This window comes from Eleginops maclovinus, chromosome 7, assembly GCF_036324505.1.
Source record: "Eleginops maclovinus isolate JMC-PN-2008 ecotype Puerto Natales chromosome 7, JC_Emac_rtc_rv5, whole genome shotgun sequence".
NCBI classification, from domain to species: Eukaryota; Metazoa; Chordata; class Actinopteri; order Perciformes; family Eleginopidae; genus Eleginops; species Eleginops maclovinus.
This window is the reverse complement of record NC_086355.1, coordinates 13,952,247-13,975,584: the sequence shown is the minus strand read 5'-3', so window position 1 is coordinate 13,975,584 and position 23,338 is coordinate 13,952,247. Positions and strand designations below refer to the sequence as shown.

The following is a 23,338-nucleotide window of genomic DNA, read 5'->3' as shown; positions in this document are numbered from 1 at the left end:
CATTCACTCGGTTCGTCTTACTCATTTCATTTTTGCCAGGTGTCGGCAATATGATGAGACCCACTTTCACTCAGGGACTATCATCTACAGTTTGAATGACACAAAACAATGACATTTTCAATACCTCCATGCTAACTTGCGCATATGACTAAAAGGTAATAATTATAATACAATATGTGTTGCACCTATTATTTCTGATGTGTCATAAACTCATACCAGATATTATAACTACACTGAGCCAAAAACACACATCTCTTTTTATTGGATTTTATCGTCTTTTTTCTATTTCTCATTTTGTTATGTTGTTTCTTTATTGAAAAGTCTCGTTTATTTTTCATCAGGTCCATGTCATGTGACCTAATGACTGCAAATCAATGAAGATTTATTGTATTAGGTCCACCTTCTATTTTATATGCAGTGCTGGTACTCGTGTCTATTACTTTAAATTGGGGATGTGCCGACCTTCATCTACTGCAGTGTAAACACTTGTTTTGGATAAGTAACTCACACGACCCCATTTTTAAACATAATCACTACCCCTTTAACGAGTCCTTCCAAATGTAACATACTTTGACCCCTGCTAAGATGCCTGTTGTTGAAACACTGAAGTCCAGGTAAGCCAACATCTCTGGGGTCGGGGGTTTGTACATCTGGGGAATCTTCTTCCTGGGCAAGTCATCTAGGAGAGGAGAAATGTTTTTAAACATATCAAATATATATACACTCTGGTGGCAACATGAGCATAAACTGTGTTGTGTATGCAAGAATCATTTACCAGTGTCCAACACCATGGGCCAGCTCTTGATGTCCACGGCAGCGGCAGCCTCTTTGGATTTCAGCAGCTTCATTATTGCTTGAGTGGTTAGAATACACACCGACTTACTGACCTTAAACACAGAGATACAACAGTATTACGACTTGTATATATTAAATTATTCACATAGTTTTCACCCCAAAATACTACACTTCATTGATCCCAAACTGGGCCTTTTTTTCGTTGCAGCAGCTTAAAAAAACACAAGGCATTGCACATAATTAGAAATTAAAAGAGTAGAAATAAACAATTCTAAAATAGCAACATTTCAAAATAAAAATAAACCGGAAATAGAGAGTAGAAAATTTGAATAAAAGGGTCGGCTAAAATGGATTAAGTAAGCATTTTGATGCAGGATGAAAGACACTCTCTGTTACCTCAACAATCATCTTGACGGTGGGCAGGGTGGTCGCCAGGTTCTGGGGGTGCGGGGGTCTGACAGTGACTGGCACACAGCCAGCGTACAGGCAGCCGTAGAAGGTGGCAATCAGGTCGATTCCTGCACAGGAATGTTAATACTTAGAGAATGGGTTTTACACCTTGTAGTGGATCAAAGCTTTAAAATATTTTGAGAACTTTATTGAGTTGTTTCTGTTCTGGTTTTGATTCATAGACAGACTCAAACAGTGAAGGAAAGACCGTAAAGTCCCAGCTTAAGAACAGTAGTGAAAGGGAAAGCAGCGTGGTAGCCTCTTACCTGGCGGGTAGACGAGTGCTACATGATCTCCAGTGTTGAGGCGTCCCATCAGCGCTGTGGCCACACGCTCTGCCCGCTTGTGCAGCTGCAGACAGGTAGCTGTGCTAGCCACTGTGCCCTGAGACCAACACAAGTAACATGCATTTGCTACACTTCAACAGATATTAAAGTTGCTATTCTCAAGATGATGAAGATAGGTTTTAGTTAAATATCTACTGCTGTCCATGTTAGACTTCAATACAATCACTATTTTTTTGAAAAAGACATCACTGCAATAAAGTACCATGATTCATCAGGTATTTAAAAAATCTGAATCAGCTAAAACAGACTTTCTACTGTTTTAAATATAAATATTATTCAAATCTGTTTACAGGAAATGAATTGTATGGCAATATATTTACGATGGTAAGTTCTATGATGAACAGGGCAGTACCTTAGCATTGAGAACAAGGAACAGAGGATGGTCTGGAGTGGCCTGAGCTCTCCATTGCAGCACATCCTGTATGTACAGGAACTAAAGGGGAGAGAGACACAAAAGTTTAACTACAGAGAAATGAGAGTAACACACAGCACACTGGCAGAGAAACTGAGACATGATGAATCTCTGCACAAACAATGTAGATTTAATGGAGCATGGTGGCACAGTGTGGGTTTTTGTAATGAAGGGATGACAGATGTGGTGGGCTACAGTATTTGTGATAAGGAAGAGTAATGGATGTAATACATGCTGGAAGGGAAATCTGAATTACGCTGCAGTCTTTTTATCTGATAGCTCCAGCAGTGGGAAGTCGAAAACAAGTCCTCTCCATCAGCCGATTGTATTTCAGATTCCTCTCCCTCCTGTATGGGTCCTTACCTGTGTATGTGTGCAGGTGATGAGAGGATGAAATGAGGATGACTACCTTACGTGCCTGGTCATTGTCCTCCAGTTGCCCCACGTCTCTCCCACAGGCCTGTGCTATCCTCTTGCCGGCCACCAGGTTACCCACTATCATAGAAGCAGGACCGACCTCTGTTCAGCACAACACATTCAGGGAGGTCAGCTCTTACATTCACAGCAACACAAATATGAACACCAAGAAATGTAAATTAATCTATATTTGTTTCTAAACGAGAAAGGACATATACCTGGCTGTTTTTGTCTCGGCTTCGGCAGGTTGGTGACACATGTGTGAGGGCACATGAGGACGTTGCAGGGGTGCAAGGCGCCCTCTAGGAAGCGCTGTTTGGTCTCAGATATGTGGATGCCCCCCAGCGGAGCCTTAGGAAGCGTGTTGGCCGGCACCAGAGCCAGGCAGTACACACCCACCTGGTGGATGCTGTCTATGGCCTGGAAGCAGACAGGGAATACATGAAAAAAATTTAGTTTCAGTGAACACCTAAGAGGATGTTATAGATATGTCAAATGTTTTAAAAGCCTACCTTCGTTCAGCTGTGTTGTCCTTGCTTAAAATTATCTCTATTTCTATTTCTTGTTTGTGTACACACTTACTTGGCCATTGCAGCTGATTCTATACTATTCTATTTGATATGCTTATTTGTATTAAAAAATAAACCTTTGACTGGAACATAAACAGACCATAACAGCAGTGGTGTATTCTTCACCCAAATCAACTAAGATTTTACATTTCTAACAGCAATTTTGTATCCTCATGTTGCAAATCAATAGCAACCTTGAGCACCATTTTCTGAGAATAAATCATCTCAAGGATCTGCAATTTATTCATATAATGTGTCTTGAAAACAAAATATGATATACTTGAAGGAAGAAAATGTGAAACCTTGTAACATGCTGTAAGATCACAAATTCAGGAGTAATATTTACTAAGTAGACCTGATTTGCATTTATTCAAGTAAAACGTGAACCCGCAGGGATAGTCCTTCAGTTATCTGTGACTAACTGATAATAAGAGGTAAAAAAAAGAGCACAGTGGGCACCTGAAGGACTCGGCTCATCCACTGGAAGCTGTCTTCTTCAGAGGCGTCCGGCCGCTGCTCCGCGACAACAACGATCCTCTCGTCATGCAGCACGGACACAGAAAACACTGCAATCCTGGAACACACAGCATAGAGAAAAAAAACGCTGTTACAGCTGTCTTTAGATATAAGACACATCTGTAGAGAGTTTGCTTCCACGTTTACCTCCCCCTGTACACAAACTTCATGGGCTCCACTGCCAGGGCTGTGGCCACCACATCATCTGCATTGTGTCTCCGCCCACTGACCACCATCAGCCCGTCCATCTTCCCCACAACAAACACAAGGCTATCCTGGTGGGAAACACAAAAGACATAGCATTTTATGGTCAGATCTTGATGATTTACCTTAATCTAAAGTACAGTGTGCATTCATACGACTAGTATGTGGGGTAGCAGTTCATTTCATTTGACTTCAGAATTACTTAAAGGTTAAAAAAAAAAGTGTATCTAGAAAAACCTCTGCATTTGTGTTCTCATGATCAGCCTTTTTCTACATCTAATGGTTTGCTATGACTTATTGTGGTCTGGCCATGGATGAATTTAGTTTGTTAAAGATCTAATCTTATGTTGGCTGAAGAAAATGTCCATCCTTGCTGATGGTAAAGTGTAGAAAAATTAACAGTCGTTGATTAAAACTAAAAACGAAGGGTCTCTTAGTAAAACAGACCTCTATAGAAATATATGTAAACTATCCCTGAGAATTTTTTTTAAACTAACCCTTTACTTGGTTGATGATGGGGATGTATAACAAATGTTGTCTATTTGAGTTATAGGCAGACCCATTCTTAAGTGGCCTGTGCTCCAAAATTAAACAAATTGCAACTCACAGGTTTTAAATCAAGTTTCTGTTATTGCTATAAGACAGACATCACAGTTAAGCAAGGTTAAAACTGCATATTAATCATAAGAGACTAACCGGCCCCACAAAGCCCAGCAGTGAGGTTCTGGTAAAGGGTCTGTCGCCGATGGGAATCCCAGACGACTTAACTGGGAAGGTCTGCAGAAAGACAAAACACAGTTAAAACATATCCACGCATAAAGTACAACAAATGTGGAAGGAGGAAGTACATGTTAGCATTTGCACTCTGGGTTTATTTGAACAGTTCCAGAAATAAGACACTAACTTCAAAGATGTTCTTGGTCATGCCCGGCAGACCATAGTAAGCTACGCCCGTGCAACCTGAGCTCACGCAGATCTCTCCCACCTCGTCAGTCTGACAGAGATAGGGCGTCCCATCCACCCGCACCACACACACCAGAGCTGGAAACGCAGAATGATGACAGAAGGGTTGGACATTAGGAGCAATGAAATATCATTTAAAGTAGATTGGTACATACATTCCTATTTGGATCGCTTTTCTAAATTTCTAAACCCCTGGGAAAAAGCATAAAATGTTAATAAGTTCAGTTAGTCCTTCAGCAAATCCTTTGTTTAGAAGTATTTGAAAGAATTGCTTTATAATTATCAAAAATGCAATTCTGAAAATAAACAATAAACGTTTTGGATCTGCCTGATGCTTTTACATAAACACCATGATAAGTTAGCATCAGCTGGTACAGATGCAGAAGAAGGCATTGAACAAGATCGTTTCATAATTTTATTTTAAAGTATTTTAATATCAACATTTACAGACTGGAAGTGAGAACCCTTCAGTGTCTTTTATTTTAGTAATATCCTAATAAATCTGAGGTAAATTGCCTCCATTCTCTGGTGATACATTCTCTTTTCATCTTCATCTGCAGGACTTTCCTCGTTAACGGCAGCAAAATGTTAATAAGCAGCGCAGTGTATCCTACCTCCAGGCATGACCTGTCCCACATCCTGCACTGTAAGGACAGAGAGTTTCTCCTCTGTGTCCACACGGATCACACTGTGGCTCAGCCCCCCCATAGACAGCACCGCCTTCCCTGGAGGAGGAACACCCATTTCTGGAGGTCTGCAGAGCGTAGACAAAATCACAGTTACACTCCCTATTACTGAACACAGTGACACACATAGTAGGATATGAAATTAAAGAACTTATTGCCAGTTCTGTCTTAGTTCATGAAATACAGCTCTGCCTTTTGCCAGTTTTTTGCAGAAGTACTGACACCTTAAAAAGAGGTGAATGGTGTTCTGCATCCATTAAACTATTTTGATACTATTTCTCAAAAAGGCGTTTCTCTTTTCTCCCCATGTGTTTTAAGTCAGGCTTTAATCCCGATCAGCAAAGACATCTCATCATTACAGGCAGGACAAATCTTCCTCCTTTGCTTATCTCACACTGTGCTGTGATTCAATAACACAGTAAGACAAAAAGTGTTGGTGGGTTTCCTCTGTTCTTATACGGTGCAGTAACAGCATCTCACCTGCGGATGGCGACAGTCATGGCTTCTGATGAGCTGGCACATGGACAGATCACCTCAGGTCGCAGCCCACGTGCCTGAAACACGTTGAGGAAGGCGTCGCAGGAGGATATAGACCCTGTGATGGTAATCAAACACACACACACACACACACACACACACACACACACACACACACACACACACACACACACACACACACACACACACACACACACACACACACACACACACACACACACACGCAACAAATCAGTGATAATCCTTAGTGGCTTCCGGCTGTTTACAGAGGTATTTTATAAATGAGAACCTGCAGATGGACTCACATGGGTTTGCTCCGTCGGCTACGATTAGCATGCGCAGCGAGCTCAGGCTGATGTCTCTCTGATCTCTCTGGGCCAGCAGAGACCAGTGCATGTCCCTGGACTTCACCACTGCAACACGCGCTGTGCAAGGGGACACAAAGACAAAGGGACAGGTTCAAAATAGAATCATCCAATCAAAATTTCTGTCAACCAGCTTGACAGCCAATCACAGATCACAAATTCTGACAGCAAAGAGCAGAGTGGATTGACTCAGTTGCCAACAGGTGACACAGCGAAGCTTGGACTAGAAAGAAGATGTATTTTATTCAGCGCAGCCACCTGTCCTCGACCTCCACTTGGCTCATACAATCAATGAGTCTAACAGCCTGCTGCTTCAATCCACCCTCCACCGTCGGATGCTTTGTGCAAATCAAAACTGTTAACAAGCTCTTTGTGGACGTCAAACTTGATCTCACACAGACACTAACAATAGCTAAATGATGGCTTATCTGCCAGCTACCAACGAGTTTTTCTCAGACATTTCTCATATAAAACCAGTCAACTTGTCCGTGTGCTACCTTGTTAGTACGATACAATGCTCTACAATGGCCATATCTTTCTCTACTTAAAACCATCACATAAATGGCTTTACCCTACATTAAGGTAATGTTTATCCTGTATTTAATCCCTGTTTATAGGGCTCAGGTGCAGCGGGAAAGGGAAAAATGTCAACGAGTATGGACCCTCACCTTTGTATGTGTGGACCTTCTGTATCCAGGACAGCGGGTTGACTTTCATCAGGGAGTAAGGAATGCTGATCACGTGCATCCGATTCATGACACTCTGCCACGAAAACAGACAAGCATTGCATAATAATCAAAATATGTCAGAAGTTTACCTTATCAAACAATTTATGTTATTCATTCATAAGATAAAAGGAATATAACAGCATGTTTGAAACGAAGGCTGAATTGAATATGCATTAAAAGAATCTGAATATTTGTACAGGTTTTAAACTCTTGTGATGGGACAACTCATCAGGAGGTTATTAGTTTGAATATTTAAAGGAAATATGTCAGTCAGATAAATCACATTTTTACATCAGCAATCTGAGCATGGTTGTATATTTCCGATTATTTAACCCTTGAGACCACTCACAGTAAGAACACCATGCCATAATCCTCCTTCTCTCTTGAAGTCCAGGACGTTGGTTATGGTCTCGGCTGCAAATCAAACAAGGATGTGGCCAATATGAGCGTTTTAGACATTTCATCTGACATATTCTTCACTAGTGGAGTAATCACACATGATTCCATTACTTTAAGCACAAACAAGCTGAATAAAGATGAGTAAATCCTGATTTATTGAAGCACCAAACTACGTTTCAGAAAACTGGTGCAGTTATTTAAGGCAAAACGGGGACACCAGAGGAGAGGAGGTGCCTTACATTCTCAGAGCAGCTGCATTTATTAAACTAGACTGTAGTTACACTCTGATCGGATCTGTAATACTATAATATCATAGATTATCCTATGAATGTTCTCTCTGTCTAACCTGGAGTATAAACAAAAAGTACACAACATAGCAATTTGTGACTAAATCTGGATAAGATTTCTGTTCTTCCTTTCTCTATCCCTTACTCCATTACGAGTTGAAGTAATGCTCTTCTCCATGTCAGGAGAATGAATAAATGATGGATGAAATGCAGTGCGAAATGCAGTGCAAATTGAAGTATGGGTACTTGAGAGGTAATTGGATGTGTCGTCCTCACCTTCAGTGTATCCACAGGCCTGTGTGAGGGCGTGACAGTGAGCCAGCATGGCTGAATTGGATACTGTGATCCCCATGGTACTTCCCTCCTTGCTGGTTTTATACTGGATGTTAGAAACAGAGAACAGCAAACAGCTTAAATTAGCAATAAATAATATAAAAAAAGAAGAGCCAGTGATTTGATCTTAAAAAACATAAACTATGCATACAAGGTAATACATCTTAACTTGCTTTATTGGTAAAATCAGTCAACTGCACTTACTTCTATGTAGGCTATGTCATTACTGGCTTCCCGTTTTGGAGGATGCCAGTCTTTGGGAGGCTTCACAACATGTTTCCCATCCGTGACAAACCAGAGCAACCGTGGCCATCCTGCAGAGAGGGAGACATAAAGTCTGTTCAAACTGAATGTAACGATACCGAGTGTCAAAATAAAAAGATGAATCACATTTTACCTTTGAAAGTGGCAACCTCCCCTGTTTGTGCTTTTGGCAAGCCTTTCTGACAAGCATCAGTGGTCAGTGCCAACGTGACACCACAGCTGCCTAACAGAAAGCCGATCTGTTGACTTCCTGCATCCTGGAGGGGGGGACAATAAGGATGAAAAATTGGAGTGCATACTGGCAAAAACTTTGGCAAACAGTGTCAGTTACACAACAATCAACTATTGAAAAATAAAACGTTAACTTTGAGAAAAAGAAGCTCATGTTGGAATTGTAACAAGGAGCTAAAGAAGGACAACGAATAAGAAACTTCAGAGCATGGTACATCAAAGAAACAGCAGGTAAGAAAGCAGAGTGATGGCCAATCACTATTAAAAACTCTACCGCTGAGCATCAAAGCCAAATCGTAGCGGGAAAGAAACCCGCGATCAGACAAACACTCAATCATATTTCATCGGCTGTGCAAATTAGCTTACAGCTATACTTGGCAGAGCAACCATACTGTGCAGAAAAGCAAGGAAAAATGCAAGATGGAGAGTGGGAGCACAAAAAAAAAACAGGCAGAAAGAAAACATAGAAAAGGTTGAGGTAGAGAAATGTGAGTTGGCAGAGTGAGCTAGGGAGGGAGTGAGAACAATTGTGATCTAATGTTTTGACTGGAATTACACATCATTTCACCTCACTCAAATCTCATTAATTACAGCACAGCGTCTTCCAACAGCGTACTCAAAAAGGGCAAATAAGAACAGGCATTAGTATTCAGCGAGTGTAAGTACTGTGGCAGGATTTGGTTCGGTTTGATTTGATGGATGAGTTTGAAACTGCAATGCATCACCGGAATATAATTAGAACATTTAAAAGTGATGCCGCTGGGGTTGTGATTATGCAACTCATTACAAAAAAGGCAAGGTTTTTGGGAAGAAACATTCCGGGATATTAGAATAAATCAGCAACAACTGTGCATATCATTTTAATGTCTAATTAAGAGTGCTGCATGACCAGCAGGGGTCACTACTGTTCTTCACTGGTTATGTAGAGCAGCAGATATTTAACCCAGGAGATTGTATTTGCCTTTACCTTTCTGGTCAGCGGTACTTCGATAGGCACAGGTACCAGCTCTGCTAGGAGACATCCGTAGAAGGCCACCATGAACATCACCGGGTCGTTGTTTGGGAAAACCAGAGCAACCTACAAATGCATCACAGACAGGATATGTTATGGTACCATGTTATGCAGTTCCTGGCAAGAGGCATAATGTGTAGTGTGTATTATTAACTAGATCTGAAATCAAACAGTTGCTCCTCCTCACAAGAAATCAAATCGTAATATTGTTTTTGTAAAGACATAAAATAAATTAGAACTCATTCGATGGAAATTGGGCAGTGAGACTTTGCCTTCTGCAAGGGAGCAATCAAAAACATAAAGATTCTAAGCAGCCTGACTAGATTATAATATGTTTATGTCTTAATGACTAGCCATCAACATTGACTCATTTTTATTATCAATAATAATACTCAAAGGAAATACAGTTGTACTTGCTATAGTCGTTTCACAGCTAAATGCTTTAAATTACAAAATAATATATAACATTCCACCTTCCAGCATTGAACACGGTTTTTAATTGTGACTCACTCTGTCTCCTGGCATGAGCAAAGGCTCATTCCTGGTGCTCAGCTTGTTGAGAAGCGTGTAGGCCAGTTTCTGACTGCGGGTCCATAGCTTACCTACAAAGGGGGAACATACAGTGTCAAATATTGCATTTAATTGAACAACCCCGAACCCACAAAAAACCTAAAAGACACACAATAGCTGAGAATGATTACTAAATAATGTATGTAGATACATCCATCCCCAAACAGAACAGATGACAACAGGAGATAATATTGTAAATTCGGAGCCCATCACTCACAGGTTATACCTACCATAGGTGAGCGTGTAGACGGGCTTGCCAGAGTTGTCGAGTGCTGTAAGACAGGGGCTCTTGGGATGAGTGGTGCCCCATCGCTGTAAGGCTGCTGGTAAGGAGGGAGGCCAGTTGTTTACCACCTCGAGAGGCTCTCCTTCCAGGGGACTCATGTGCTGGCCTTCTGGTCTCGGCTGGTTGGGATCTGTCTGCTGGACTGAAATGGAAAAGAGACAAAGGGGCATCGGTGTGAGGTCAGTACAATGTAGGTCTGTTTTTGGTAAATTACAAAGAAACATTAAGTGTTCTTCATACATTCAAGAAAAATCTAATTCAGTGATTGACCGAAATGTTTAGTGATGTATTCCTTGAAGGGAATGCAGGGTAATGAAATGCATATGGGAATTGAAAGACACTGACATGGAATGAAGGGGAGAAGAAAGCTGGAGGATTAAAAGTGAGCTGGGATCTGTTCTTATCTGTCTTAGCTGCCTCAGAGACCAAATCCTGAAAAACGTAGAGAAACCTATGCCTTTCAATAAAACGTAACTCCCTTCCTCCTTTACCTCCTCTCTCTTCATGCGGCCTGCACCCTACTTTTTGATTTGACTTCCATCTCTCCATCACTATCCTCGCTCTTAACGCCCTGGTAAGTGGAACTCAGAACTGCTTAACTGAGCTGGCAAACACCTCTATCAGGTACAGATAGTGGTAAGCCTGCCAACGTTTCTGCTCTGGGTTTTTCTCCTCGCATCAAGCAGACCACAGAGACTTGCCATGCCACAGTTCCTGTGCCAAAATCAGGAACGCTTTACAATTACCTGCTGATGCATTACTATTCCTGTTGCTTATTCATTTTTACAGTGTTTACTCAGCCTGGCAGAGTACCACCCAAAACCCTTTTGGGCTGGCTGGAATGGAGGAAATGGTTAGACAGGGCAGGTCTGGGTTCTGTGTGCGTGCCGGCGTGCGTGTGTGTGCGCGCGTGTGTGTGTGTGTGTGTGTGTGTGTGTGTGTGTGTGTGTGTGTGTGTGTGTGTGTGTGTGTGTGTGTGTGTGTGTGTATTCCCTAACCACTCCCTTAGCACACCTGGTGGTCTCAGTTCCACCATTGACAAAATAACAACCACAGACCTAAAAGTGTAGCTTGACTGTTTATGTGCGAGGCGTGGTTTGGTCAATATCATATTTTTATCTCAGCTGCAACAAGAAATAAATTATGTTATCGAAGCAGGAAAACTACACTGACAGCTACAAATAAATATCACAACATCTTTAAGCCCATGTGGCTGTCTAAATCGAAAAAGCAAGAGTGTTTTTTTATCAAAAGCAGCTTTTAACGGCTGAAGTCCTGATCAGTATGCTGATCACACCACAGAAAGACGGATGCTATATTTCATGATTTATTGATTTAAAAGAAGCTATGTAATTGCTTTCAGGCCGGCTTACCATCCAAAAGCTCCTCAAAGTCGTCGACAAAGAATTCTCGCAGCGGCGGCCGCTTTGGTCTCTTCAGAGTGTTGAGCAGCTGCTGGATTTTGGAGGAGACGCGACTGTTGACTGGAACACCTACACAATTTGTATTGGAGAGGATTTAAATAAAAGGGTAGGGGAAAAATAAACATAGCGAGACAAGGATATGGAGAGAAATGCAGACATGAAGAGGAGGGGATATTGATAGACAGGACATAGGTAGAGAAATTGATTGATGGATGGATAAAGTATGGGGAAAAGGATGGACGAGGGAGAACAGAAAAAGAGAAGAGAAAAGTTCAGTGATGTGCTCCAATGTGACATAGAAGACAACCAGTTGTCACTCACATCGTAGCAAGACAACAAAACAGTGGACATTGAGGTTGTGTACAGTCACCTGGAGGTCAAAGGTTACAGTCTTTCAGTCCAGATACTTTCTAGAGTCACAGACAGGCTATAAATCACAAAGTAAGGAGCCTCCTAGCCTGCTGCCTAGCAACAAAGATGTCCTCCTTTCAGTAAGTGATTCATGAGGTATCTCTGAAGGTGTGTGTTTCAGATTCGCTCTGCAAAATTCATAAATGTGGGAGGCTGTACTAGAACTGAAACCAATTACTCAATCCAAGTATTTGCTTAATTGATTGTTATTCTCTGTTCTCTCTACTAATGAAAATGTAAAGATCAAAAAAGATTAATCAAAATAATAATCAGCAGATTAATAGAAAAATAAAGTAATCTTTGGTAGTCTTTACCCCAGTTTTATCAAAAGATATGCAAGTTATTCGATGAGCAGGTTCAAACTGCTGAACCACAACATAAATGCAACACTTAAAAGCAATAATCGCAGAGACATGGAGCTTAATAAAGACATTAGAACATGAATAAATAAGCAGGACAGGAGAGAAACAACACTGCTTTTGTCTTTAAAAGCATTTGACATGAGTTATTCATTAAAAAAATACAGAGATATGGCATTAGAGGTGTTGCACTATCATGGCTATCCCGCTACCTTCAGAACAGGGGACAGTACGTTGAAATACAAAGCCATAGATCACAACTACTGCAGGTTACATGTGGGGTGCCTCAGGGTGCAGTCTTGGGGCCTTAATTATATATTCTGTATATTAATAATCTTCTTGTTATACTTTGTAAAGTCTTTGTTAACATGTTCAATAAAATGAATATTAAAAAATAAAAAAAGTCTCCTAGATTTCCTTCACATTTTGGACATGGATATGGAGCCTATAGTCTTCGGACATAATTCTTCTCCATCTGAATTCATACTCAGTTTGGGAGAGGTGGTCTGTCAGACATTCCAGACAGCCACAGGAGACGGAGGCCACAGCTGCATGCAGCGTGCCTGATCTACCTTACTATAATAAGCCTGGCTCAGACACACTCTGCCTTCTCATGCAGGGACAGATGTACTGGGAATAGACGCGTGGGGGTCAGCGCTGCACCTGATGGGCCAATTAGAAAGCCCCAGACACACAGTAGAACATCTGAGGGCCCTGAACCCCACCCACTCAGGTGCCATTAATATCACTGCTAACTAAGAACCTCCTGTGATGATGACTGCATTTAAAATGTCAGAATTTATCCACCCACAACATTAAAAGAATATGAACACTGGCCGGGTTTAATTTTGGGAGAAAATGACACACCCCATCTGTGCATAAAAAGCAAGAATGGCTTTATTCTACATTTTCTTTTGTCAACAAATCCCATGGAAAGCTCAAAAGCATCAAAAGTCCATCTCTAAATATTTTACAACTTCCTTACCCTGAGTCTGGCTCCACTGCCCAAGCTCATTTGTTTCCACTGATGATGTAATTATGTAAAACAGCAGGGCATTTGTTGGGGACTGTTTTCAGCCGTGGATTAATAAACATTTGGTGCTCTAGTGAGGATTTATGACAAAAGCAAGTATTTATATCATAATGAAGGAATGTGTCATGCAGCGCTTGTTGAGCAAAGCTGAATATCATACTCTTCATAAACAGACAATACTTGGGATAAGTGGTTTGTTTTGGATTTTTCTTTGGAATTTGTTTCAAAAACGCACCACAGTATGCTCCAGCAGGAAAACAACACTAACAGTGCCACTATTTAAATCCAGATGGAACCAACGTTACTATGTGGCATGTTTTCTTCACCCAACTATATGATCAAATGGCAAGTGCTAGAAGGCTGCCATCAAAGAACCCACTGTGTGGCCAAATGCTAACAGGCTAGTGTCACAAAGTGTATTGGGAATCACAAACTGACTCAAGTGTAAGTGTGAGCGTATGTCAACATGCTAATTATTCACAAACCTGAGGAGTTAGACGTGTCATAGAAAAAGCCTCTTCACACAGTCTGCTTTATGATAACCAATCCTAAGAGCACAGGTTAGCTAAAGCCGCAACACACTTTATTACACACACAACCTAAAGACTGTAGCTCTACAAATAGTTGTGCGGAAACACACACACGTTTGGACAAGTGCTAGACCTGACAATGGAGGGCAGGAAGACACACAGACACAAATGCACACACAGCAGAGTGCACATATAGAAGACTGCCATAGAGTTGGAAGAACTGTTATAAATACCATCCATTAAACTGAGGGATCCTTCACTTCGCCACTCACAGCCTGGAGGAGAGACACATCAGGATGTCAATGGAACAGTCCTGCTAAGTTTGAGTGTGAGCGTGCAATAGAGAAATCGACCAGCTGCCAGATGCAAGTGAGAGTCGCCAAGACACAGATTGTTGTTGTTGCACCATAACAACAAGATTTATTTATTCTTATGATGTGTGAAAACTTGCATAAGCAACGTGGGTTTGAAACATCTTTAAAAACCACACAGCCAAACAGAAGGGATACCAATGACACTGTTTACATCTTTCAAAACGCTTTTCCTCTTTATTTATCAGCAGGGTGGGATGGTTCAGCATTTATTTGCACTGAAAACGCAGCCAACGCACACATTCTTAATGACAGAAGATTGATGACAGGAAGGTAATGTTCCAGTTTTCAGACTGCTAACTTATTTTATACATTGGCCATTCATTCAAAGCAGCATTGCAGCTGTGATGTTGAAGGAATGGAGATGGAGAGGAACAGATTGGTGCTGCATCTAAGGACTTCTCGAAGGGATTGTCATCCATGGTGACTCTGAAGATGATTAACGCTATGCAAATCACGGTTCAAACGTACTATATAACTGGTGCATGACAAAAGCTGAATTAATAGTGAGAGAAAATAAATACACATTGTCTTTGTTTGATTTCACTGGTTACATGTCTGTACACTGCACAGCTTCTGAAACAGCTGGCAATATTTTGTAGATACTAGAGTGTGCTGTGAGAAGAATGAATAAGAAATGTTATGATTAGCTGTTAAATGGTAAGCACTGATTGACAAATAACATGAAAAAAAACCTGAATCAGCACATAACTCTGACTCATACACCTGACGCTTTTAGGACTCAAGTGAAACATTTCCTGTGTAAAACATTACATTGTTGGTGTCAATGACACATTAAGCATCGAGGTAGAAACATATTGTTTATTTGGAAGGGATTGGAGAGGTGCAGTGTTACCATGGCAACACAAGAAGTTCAGTCAGTACCTTGTGCCAGTCTGCGAGGCAGACTGACTCGGGGGAAGACAGAGGGGAAGACAGCAGGGGAGAAAGGGACATGAGTGTGTCTCTGTGTGTGTGAGTGTGAGTCAGAAACTCACCATCTGCAGTCTCCATGACGCTGGTGTGGTGGTTGTTGCCCCGGGAAATGCCCCGCACTGAGGCCACCTGGGGCCGCTCCGCATGAAGCGAGGAGCGCTCCAACAGCCCCGTCACATCGGGGGGTGCTGAGTGGTTATCTGTGATGAGTGGGGCGTCGGGGGTTAAAAGGGCAAACTTGAAGCCTACTTAAGCTAGCGTTCATGTATAAAAATCAGCAAACAACTGATCCAAAAACGTGGGGATTTGATAAGGAGGCTTAATGTCCTCTCAGAGTGGTGAGTCTTTACCTGCAAGGATTTCACTTATCTGCCATGCTAATGAAAAAATGGTTTCTCAATCAACAGATGCATTACCCTCAGTATGGAATGTATCCATGACAACAAGACCCCTGTTTAGTTTGATTAACAGTTAGGCCTCCATGTGTTTCCATTAGTTGTAAACTCTTAAAAGTTTGCTTCACAAAGATGTTTCACAGATCCATAAATGACATGATGCCAAGACTTATGTAAACCAAATAAGTGACTCAAACATAAAGAGAAAAGTATTTAAATGCTACATTGGCAAAAATAAAAGAGGTATATAATGTAAACCTATTAACACTGAAGGGTTATGGTAACAGTGATAACCCTAACCCCTGGGTTCCCTTTGTAAGAATTGAATGCCTTTTATCTATGTTTTTACCATATCAACTGCATATATTTATGTATAAATAGCACTGAATGATTTCAAAGCGTGTGATAATGGCCTACAAGTCATTGGCTCTAGCTGAAGTGAATGACAGACAGACAGGGGAGATTTATTTACAGCTCCATTCAGCACCAGTCACTGCTGAAACTTTATGACAGCAACCTTGAGGGGAGACAGGCTGGACAGAAATCTGACAGCTCCATCCTAATAGTAAATCATCTGCCAGCACACACACATGAATACACACACATTTGCAAGCTAAATATCATTTCACTTTGCTGCCGGTAGAGAGACCTATGGAGATGAATCCAGTTAGTCTCATTAACTACATACTCGTATGCAAGTGACTGTGTGCCTTTCCACAGGACTGGATGACAGTGAGATGGCAGACGGAGAGGACTAATTAGAGAGAGATGCTGAATAAAACTCTGCCGCATGTTTTCTTTGTCTTTCCTCAAGTGCTTTTGTGCGTCTATACGGAGATATGGCCTTGGAAGTAGCAGATGTTAAAGACAGCGCTGTCTGTCTGTGACGGAGCTACAGTTATAGAGAAGCTGTCTGAGCAACACAATACAAGTTAAGATGTCACCTTTGACAAAATATACATTCTGATTGGCTGGTTAAACTTATGCTTATATCAGCAAAAAAGACAGACAATGGAAAAAGGAAAAAGAAATCTGCCTGCTGACGGAGGTATTCAAAGCCATACGAGTAAGCAGGGGGATTCAGCAGACTTGTTGAAGGACTGTATAGGAATTTCATTCTACCCTGAAGGTAATGAAATGAAATATCCTTCGACAATTAAAATTGAGAATACTATAAGAATAAAGCAATATTTTTTAAAAGATTTTTTGGGGCAACCAGTGCCTTTAATCAAATGATCGCTATGAAATGATGGGATGACACGCGGGAAATGGTCTCAGTCCGGATTCGAACCTGGGTCCTCTGCATGGGGACCAAGCCCCAGTATATGGGCCACCAGCTCCACCAACTGAGCTATATGATGGCCCTAATAAAGCATTATTTAATTTTTAAAACTCTCATTTAGTTTTCTTGCTTGACCTGAGAACAATTTTTAATTCAGTTGCTACAACCCCTTCCTTCAGTTTTTACAAAACCTTCGTCTTACTAAAACAACCTGAACAAACGGGATGCGTCAATTAAAAGGGGTCAAGAACACACAGATCGAGCAGCCGTAAGGTGAGGTTGTGTGAGACTGTGTGTGTGTGTCACTGACCTAGCTGGGTGTGTGCCATAAGGTCGGCCAGTGCGGTAGCTGCGGCGTTGGCGTTGAGGGCTGCGTGGGCTGTGGTGTTGGTGGTGTTGACGGATCTCCCTCCCGGATGGGATGAGGTGGATGACGCGGAGGATGAGGTGGACGAACCCTGGATGACACGGTTAAACCAGTGCTCCACGGCTGCGTGGCCGTGGCCCTGGTAGGGCGTGGAGGTGGCCAGACGTCCCTGCCGGCGCAGCGAACCCTCGTCTTCCGACGCTGAGGAGGTGTCTGTGTTTGACAGGTCAAGACAGGGCAGCGTCACAACAGGGGACAGAGATATGGAGCTGCAGGATTTAGATGATATGCTGATGATACATTATTCTACTTATACATACTGGAGGGAGTACATATAAGCTAGTAGGATGGCCAGATGTTTGAAATGGAGATGGAAGTTGTAAAGCTGGGAGATGTTATGTTGTTTAATGGGTCATGTCTTCATTGGTACAGTATGTATTTAATATTTTTATTAATATTAAGTAGCCTCAAAGACACACAACATAACATTGCCCTTTGCAACGTATGCAGTATGTGTATTTTAAATGATACATGTTTATAGACAGGAAATGTCAACAACAAGAGGTGAGTTTGTACACACTGAATGTAGGCTAAGGTAACCCTATCATAGGTATTCGATGAACAAAGGTCCCTTTATAAGATACACATTCATATCAATCTTACGTCGAATACAGCCCTTAACAATATTGATGTTTGATACAAAAAAGAATGGTTTGGTTTTTACGCATTTACTTATTACCAAACTGGTATGGGTGATCCTGCTTGAGGGTGTTTAGCACACAAAACAACTATGACTGTAATAACATGAGCAATTTCCCACTATATTGTTGTATTAAGACTTTGCTAATGTAGTGTATGCTTAAGTAATCATGGTTTGGACTCAAACTCAGTCACTGGTGATTTTACTGCATATCCCTTGAGGCGGCTGAGCAGTTGGTCCGGGCAAAAATAGCCCGAAACAGGAACGACTTCAAAGCGAGGTAAGGATCATTCAGAATGAACACAATCCACGTCATCTGCAAAGCTCCCAGAAATGTCGTTTTTTTCGACAGCATTACTGAAGTTACACATGAGCAGTTTGAGATTACTATTTTTAGAACTGAGTGCAATGAAAGGGCTAAACAGGCTTAGGCGTGCGTCACCCATGGGATAGAATAAAACATATGATTTCAACGAGAGAATTCAAATTGTTCCTATTATTCATCAGCCACGACACATATAAGGTATACAACTCATTAATGTCCATGTATTATACAAGTCCTAGAGCAATGTGCATACACTTTACAGAAAAAGGCCCTAATAATGTGGAAAACAGGATGAGATCAGGAAAAGAGAGATTAAGCCTTTGTATGGTCACATCTCTTGATGTTCTTTAAATTAATGAGCCTTTTACGAGTTGATCTGTCTCATCACTCACAGTATCTGCTGGACAAGTAAATTCAATGAATGAGAAACCATAAAAATCTTCCTCAGGCTTTCTCGTGCCCTTGCAGAGGCTGCCAGAGCCAGGCAGGAGCAGGTTTGATTATAACAAACTGGAATTTAATGTATCTACAACCAGTGGACTCATGGGGGTTATCTCACATTTATGATTCTGTTTGTTATTCCTCTGCCTCTCTCCAATCATTCTCACAATCTCAGTGACCTTGACACAGTTGCACAGAGGGAGAGGGAAAGAGAGGGTCAGAAAACAAATGCTAAGTAGAAATAGAGAGGAGGAAGGAAGCAAAAAGTGAAGAGGTATTAGTCACAGAAAACTATGACAGATAGTGAGAGTGAGTCAGAGATAAGGACGGGCATTGAAGGAGGATTAAGAATATAAGAAAAAGAGAAAACCTAAGCAGAGATAGATTTCAATTATGCTTGCTCACAATATATTTAGTTTAAGCAATAAAGCCAGGTCCAATAACGCAATAATAACAAAGCTAATGAAGATTCATCTCAGCAGTGACAATCTTGAGGTTGTTTTCCCTGATTTGTATCTATAAAAAAACAAATCCTATTGGCTGAAGCATCTTCATAATGGTTGGTCCCGAGTCACTATACTGACGTACGAAGGACATCCTACACATTTGTGCCAGTCCAGGTTCAATCGATGCTTCAAACATCATAGTGGAGCTACAGGAGTCAGGAGATCACAGAAAGCTGCATTTCGAATGAAGGGTTGGCATGACTTGACCATTTTTTTGTTTGTTTTTTAGCAAAATGGTGTCCCAGGTACTTTTTTTTTAAAGATTAGTCAATTCAAGCTGAGGGTTGGAATTTGGTCAAAGACAGTAGACTTCCCTATCCCCTGGAGACCATGAATGTCTATCCCAAATCTCAGAGCAAATTCAATAGTTGTTTGATATTTTAATCTAGACTAAGGTAGTAGATTGGCCAACTAACTGACAAACCAACATTATATTCCTTAGAGAAAAAAGCTTGCTAACATTACATTGGAAAAGACCTAAAATGTCTCGCGTTTTATTTTGTTTTTATACTTTGTATGTTGGCTGTATTGACTTGATGTTATTCCCATCACGCCACGTTTGATTGAATTTGAAACAGTTTTTGCAGTATAAAAACACTAACCCAAATGACTTGTATTACTCAGACATGTAGCATGACCAGATGCAAAAAATCCACTGCAGTTTAACAAGAAAAGAGATGGAAAAGGAAGAATTTAGAAAATGTGCCTCTGTAAATCCAGATACCAACATTACCAGGACAAATATTATTCAACAGCAACATTAGTAGCCAAACAAATCCACTAAATCCATTAATCTTAATACCCTTTCGCTTATGCAATGTCATGTCTACCATTTGAGATCACATTTTTAAAAGAAAGTTATAAATATACTTTTTTATATTTATTTATAAAAAAAGTAACACAACCTTTCCCACTCATCCTGTTGCTGCCATAAGCCTTGAAAACCCAGAATTTGTTCAATGTACAGTACGTATGTAAGTAATGGTGGTCTGTTAGCCAGACCTATGTACCTTCTCCCTATGTACCACTCAGAGACCCCCTCCTTCTCCTGTTTAAACCCCAATGTCTGAGCTCTTAATCCGTTTACTCGCTCCACCACTGTGTCCTCTCTCTTTACCCAAGACATGAGGCTCTAAGGCCCCCCACCAATTAACTCTTATACACCAATGATAAAGCCACTGCACAGAGACTGGCACATTTTCGGTCATCACATCTTTCACAGAGAGCTCACTGACTCATTAAAGATTGAAGATTAAAATGCTTTTTTTTACCAAAGAGAGCTTTTGAAAACTACAACAAGAACCCAGTAAAATTACTTTATAATGATCTGAGCCACACTACACAAACTCCTATAAAAGCAGGAGAAAGGTTCGACATTTTGAGACTTGTTAAAAATCTAATTATGCATCCATTATGCAACTCATGTGGGAAGCTCTGCCTGGGAAACCATCAGTGAGAACTGAGCCCTTTATAGTCCCAAAGAATAGACACATTCATCAAATTGCATATTTCTTTCCAGTAGCAATGCCTCGCGACATCATCTTCCACCACTGGTAACAACAGTGTCAGCATTTTTAGACTTCAGTGCTCAGGACAGAACATGTAAACAACCCAGAGTGAGCGTTAGCCTGGGTGTGTGTGAACAGGAAACACCTTGCCTTTGGCGAACAACAGAGGGTTTACAGGAACAGAGGTCTCACCTGGCGGGGTGCATGCCTCAACAGAAGACTGAACTAACACTGATCGTCTCTTGGAGGGCATTGGCATCTTCCTCTCCTTGTACTTTGCCAAAGCTGCTTGGACGGCTTCTGTGTGCAAATCTGAAAAAAACACATGAATGCAGTTAAGCCACAGCATTAAAATAAAAAGTGCCAGGCATTCAGAATATTCAGTCAGTATGGAAACATGTTTACCGGATCTGAAGCGTTCATCCCGGGTGTTGGCCGCCCGGGACTTGTTGTGTTTGGAACCTGACAGAACAGCTTGGGAAGAGGTCTGGATCCTGTTGTCAACTTGCAGAGAAGGGTCTACACCTGAGGAGAGGGAGAGGAGAGTTTACAATAGGACAGAAACAAAAGTTATACCTTTTTCTAATGCTGACCAGCAGTAAAACCACTATGATAAATTTGAGCAGATACACTCTGAACATGCCTTGGACATAGAGCACCCCTCTGAATATTGCTCGACTAGATCAAGTACCCACAAGCTTAATGGTAATCGCTTCTTAGGCTGCTTTCTTCTAATACAGTAGCTTGGAGTTGAGAAAGTCTTCACTTAAATTAATCCAGCCTCTCTTACAGCTTTCCAGTTGCCTTACAGCTTTCCAAGGGAAGCAAATGGAAATTACACAGGCGTAACAGAAAGGAGGTGATTAAGCACCATGAATGTCAAACCGACAACATCTTCTAACTGGAGCATTCTAAAATTATCAAACCCTCAAAGTCGTCAAAGCGCTCGGCTCAGCGTGACACAGGCTGTGATTCATCCTTTTGCTTATGCAACTCTCATTTGAGTCTTATTAGGTAACTGGTGGTTAACATCAGAGGGGAAACCGTCTGGAGGAAGGTCGTGCCAAGGGCTCTGTTTGTAGTCTCCTACCATTGGATCACTTCTTCTTCTTGTGATGTATTTAAAGTATGAAGGAAGTATGCATATTTTGAATAAATCAAAGTATGACAAACTGAGATGAATTTCACTTTACTGAACCTCAAAAGTTGGATCCTGATTAACGTTATACCCAATTAATTCAGCAACTATTATGGAATGTTATGTTGTGCATCCTAAATAAGCAATATGTCCATTCTGCCTAAAGAAATGCAGCTACCAGAAGGTGTTTGTATTTCCGTAGAGAGTGATGAAAGGCCTTTGCGGTTATTTTAGGCAGAGATGAGGCACAACTTTACACACAATGGAACAGGAAGCTGTCAAAGGAACAGCATCTGTACTATAACTCAGCAATACATCCGACAGCTTTATAGAGTATATTTTCCTGACAGTGGGACAATGAGGAGAATGAAGTCTGAAAGGATGCTTCTGTAGTACCGTAGCTAGACAAACAATACCAACTAGTGCTGTGGGATTGTGCAGTTTATGAATGTAGTTTCATGTCTTTATTTTTTTACGCAAACATTGCACGTTTTATATAAGCAGACATAATTCAAAGCAGCAGCACAACAAATAAATAAATATATTACATTTTTTGTGTGTAGAGTACTAAAACCCATGTCAAAGCGACAAGCACTGACTCAAAACATCATAAAGTCAGGCACATGCTAAATTGTTTTCTTTATTCCAGTTATTTCAATTAAACCCGCTAACTGGATTATAAAATATGGACATTAACCACTGCTAATCTTCAAGAAAACGTACCAAACTGATCACAACTAAGCCAGTGGAAACACTACTACAAATTTTGAGTGGACAGATAACCTGAGGATAGCAGAATGACTGAACTGTAAAACCCAGCAGGTATATTTATTCACCTCATCAAATGTTTGCGTGTCAAAACGGCCTATCAGTGGAAGTGATGGACAGTTCTGTAAATATATAAAAATTCAAATAAAAAGGTTGATTCTTTGTGGACTGAAATGAATACAGACCTTGTTAAACTAACAGTCACTTAATTATGTTCAAATGAAAACAATTGACATCCTTTGTGGAGGCTTGCTGGAGTTAAACTATAGTCCCATTGGGGATTAACATAAACAATGTTTGGCAAAATTAACAGCTTTGACGTGACGTTACAAATGTTGTCAATCAAATGGCCCGTACAGAGTGGCTGCTTTTGCATGTATACCAATTGGAAAACAGCCTTTTAAAAAGGACAGCGTCATCCCATGCCACATTTAGTTGGTGTGTTGGATCCACACTAATCTGGCTGCCTGGTCACACACCCAGGCCAGCCTGCCACCCATCAGCTCGCCCGG

General features: G+C 41.1%; 1 protein-coding gene across 7 annotated transcripts in view; it reads right to left on the bottom strand.

Annotated features, from left to right (window-relative positions):
• dip2a (disco-interacting protein 2 homolog A) overlaps nucleotides 1–23,338 on the bottom strand; it is an 85,209-nt gene that overhangs the window by 7,309 nt on the left and 54,562 nt on the right. For 2 of the 7 annotated variants that reach the window (XM_063887259.1, XM_063887261.1), the window contains exons 3-30: nucleotides 21,326–21,445; nucleotides 21,113–21,232; nucleotides 17,384–17,653; nucleotides 15,459–15,596; nucleotides 14,323–14,364; nucleotides 11,706–11,825; nucleotides 10,277–10,474; nucleotides 9,987–10,078; nucleotides 9,432–9,542; nucleotides 8,367–8,490; nucleotides 8,174–8,283; nucleotides 7,913–8,015; nucleotides 7,300–7,364; nucleotides 6,891–6,984; nucleotides 6,163–6,282; nucleotides 5,840–5,954; nucleotides 5,288–5,427; nucleotides 4,615–4,751; nucleotides 4,407–4,487; nucleotides 3,654–3,781; nucleotides 3,450–3,564; nucleotides 2,640–2,841; nucleotides 2,414–2,523; nucleotides 1,945–2,025; nucleotides 1,512–1,629; nucleotides 1,192–1,313; nucleotides 776–887; nucleotides 570–679 (exon numbers count right to left, since the gene is read on the bottom strand). In XM_063887259.1, coding sequence (XP_063743329.1) covers nucleotides 570–679; nucleotides 776–887; nucleotides 1,192–1,313; nucleotides 1,512–1,629; nucleotides 1,945–2,025; nucleotides 2,414–2,523; nucleotides 2,640–2,841; nucleotides 3,450–3,564; nucleotides 3,654–3,781; nucleotides 4,407–4,487; nucleotides 4,615–4,751; nucleotides 5,288–5,427; nucleotides 5,840–5,954; nucleotides 6,163–6,282; nucleotides 6,891–6,984; nucleotides 7,300–7,364; nucleotides 7,913–8,015; nucleotides 8,174–8,283; nucleotides 8,367–8,490; nucleotides 9,432–9,542; nucleotides 9,987–10,078; nucleotides 10,277–10,474; nucleotides 11,706–11,825; nucleotides 14,323–14,364; nucleotides 15,459–15,596; nucleotides 17,384–17,653; nucleotides 21,113–21,232; nucleotides 21,326–21,445 — 3,398 coding nt within the window. The remainder of the gene's footprint in view (nucleotides 1–569; nucleotides 680–775; nucleotides 888–1,191; nucleotides 1,314–1,511; nucleotides 1,630–1,944; nucleotides 2,026–2,413; nucleotides 2,524–2,639; nucleotides 2,842–3,449; nucleotides 3,565–3,653; nucleotides 3,782–4,406; nucleotides 4,488–4,614; nucleotides 4,752–5,287; nucleotides 5,428–5,839; nucleotides 5,955–6,162; nucleotides 6,283–6,890; nucleotides 6,985–7,299; nucleotides 7,365–7,912; nucleotides 8,016–8,173; nucleotides 8,284–8,366; nucleotides 8,491–9,431; nucleotides 9,543–9,986; nucleotides 10,079–10,276; nucleotides 10,475–11,705; nucleotides 11,826–14,322; nucleotides 14,365–15,458; nucleotides 15,597–17,383; nucleotides 17,654–21,112; nucleotides 21,233–21,325; nucleotides 21,446–23,338) is intronic. The other 5 variants (XM_063887260.1, XM_063887262.1, XM_063887263.1 and 2 more) reach the window with 3 other exon arrangements.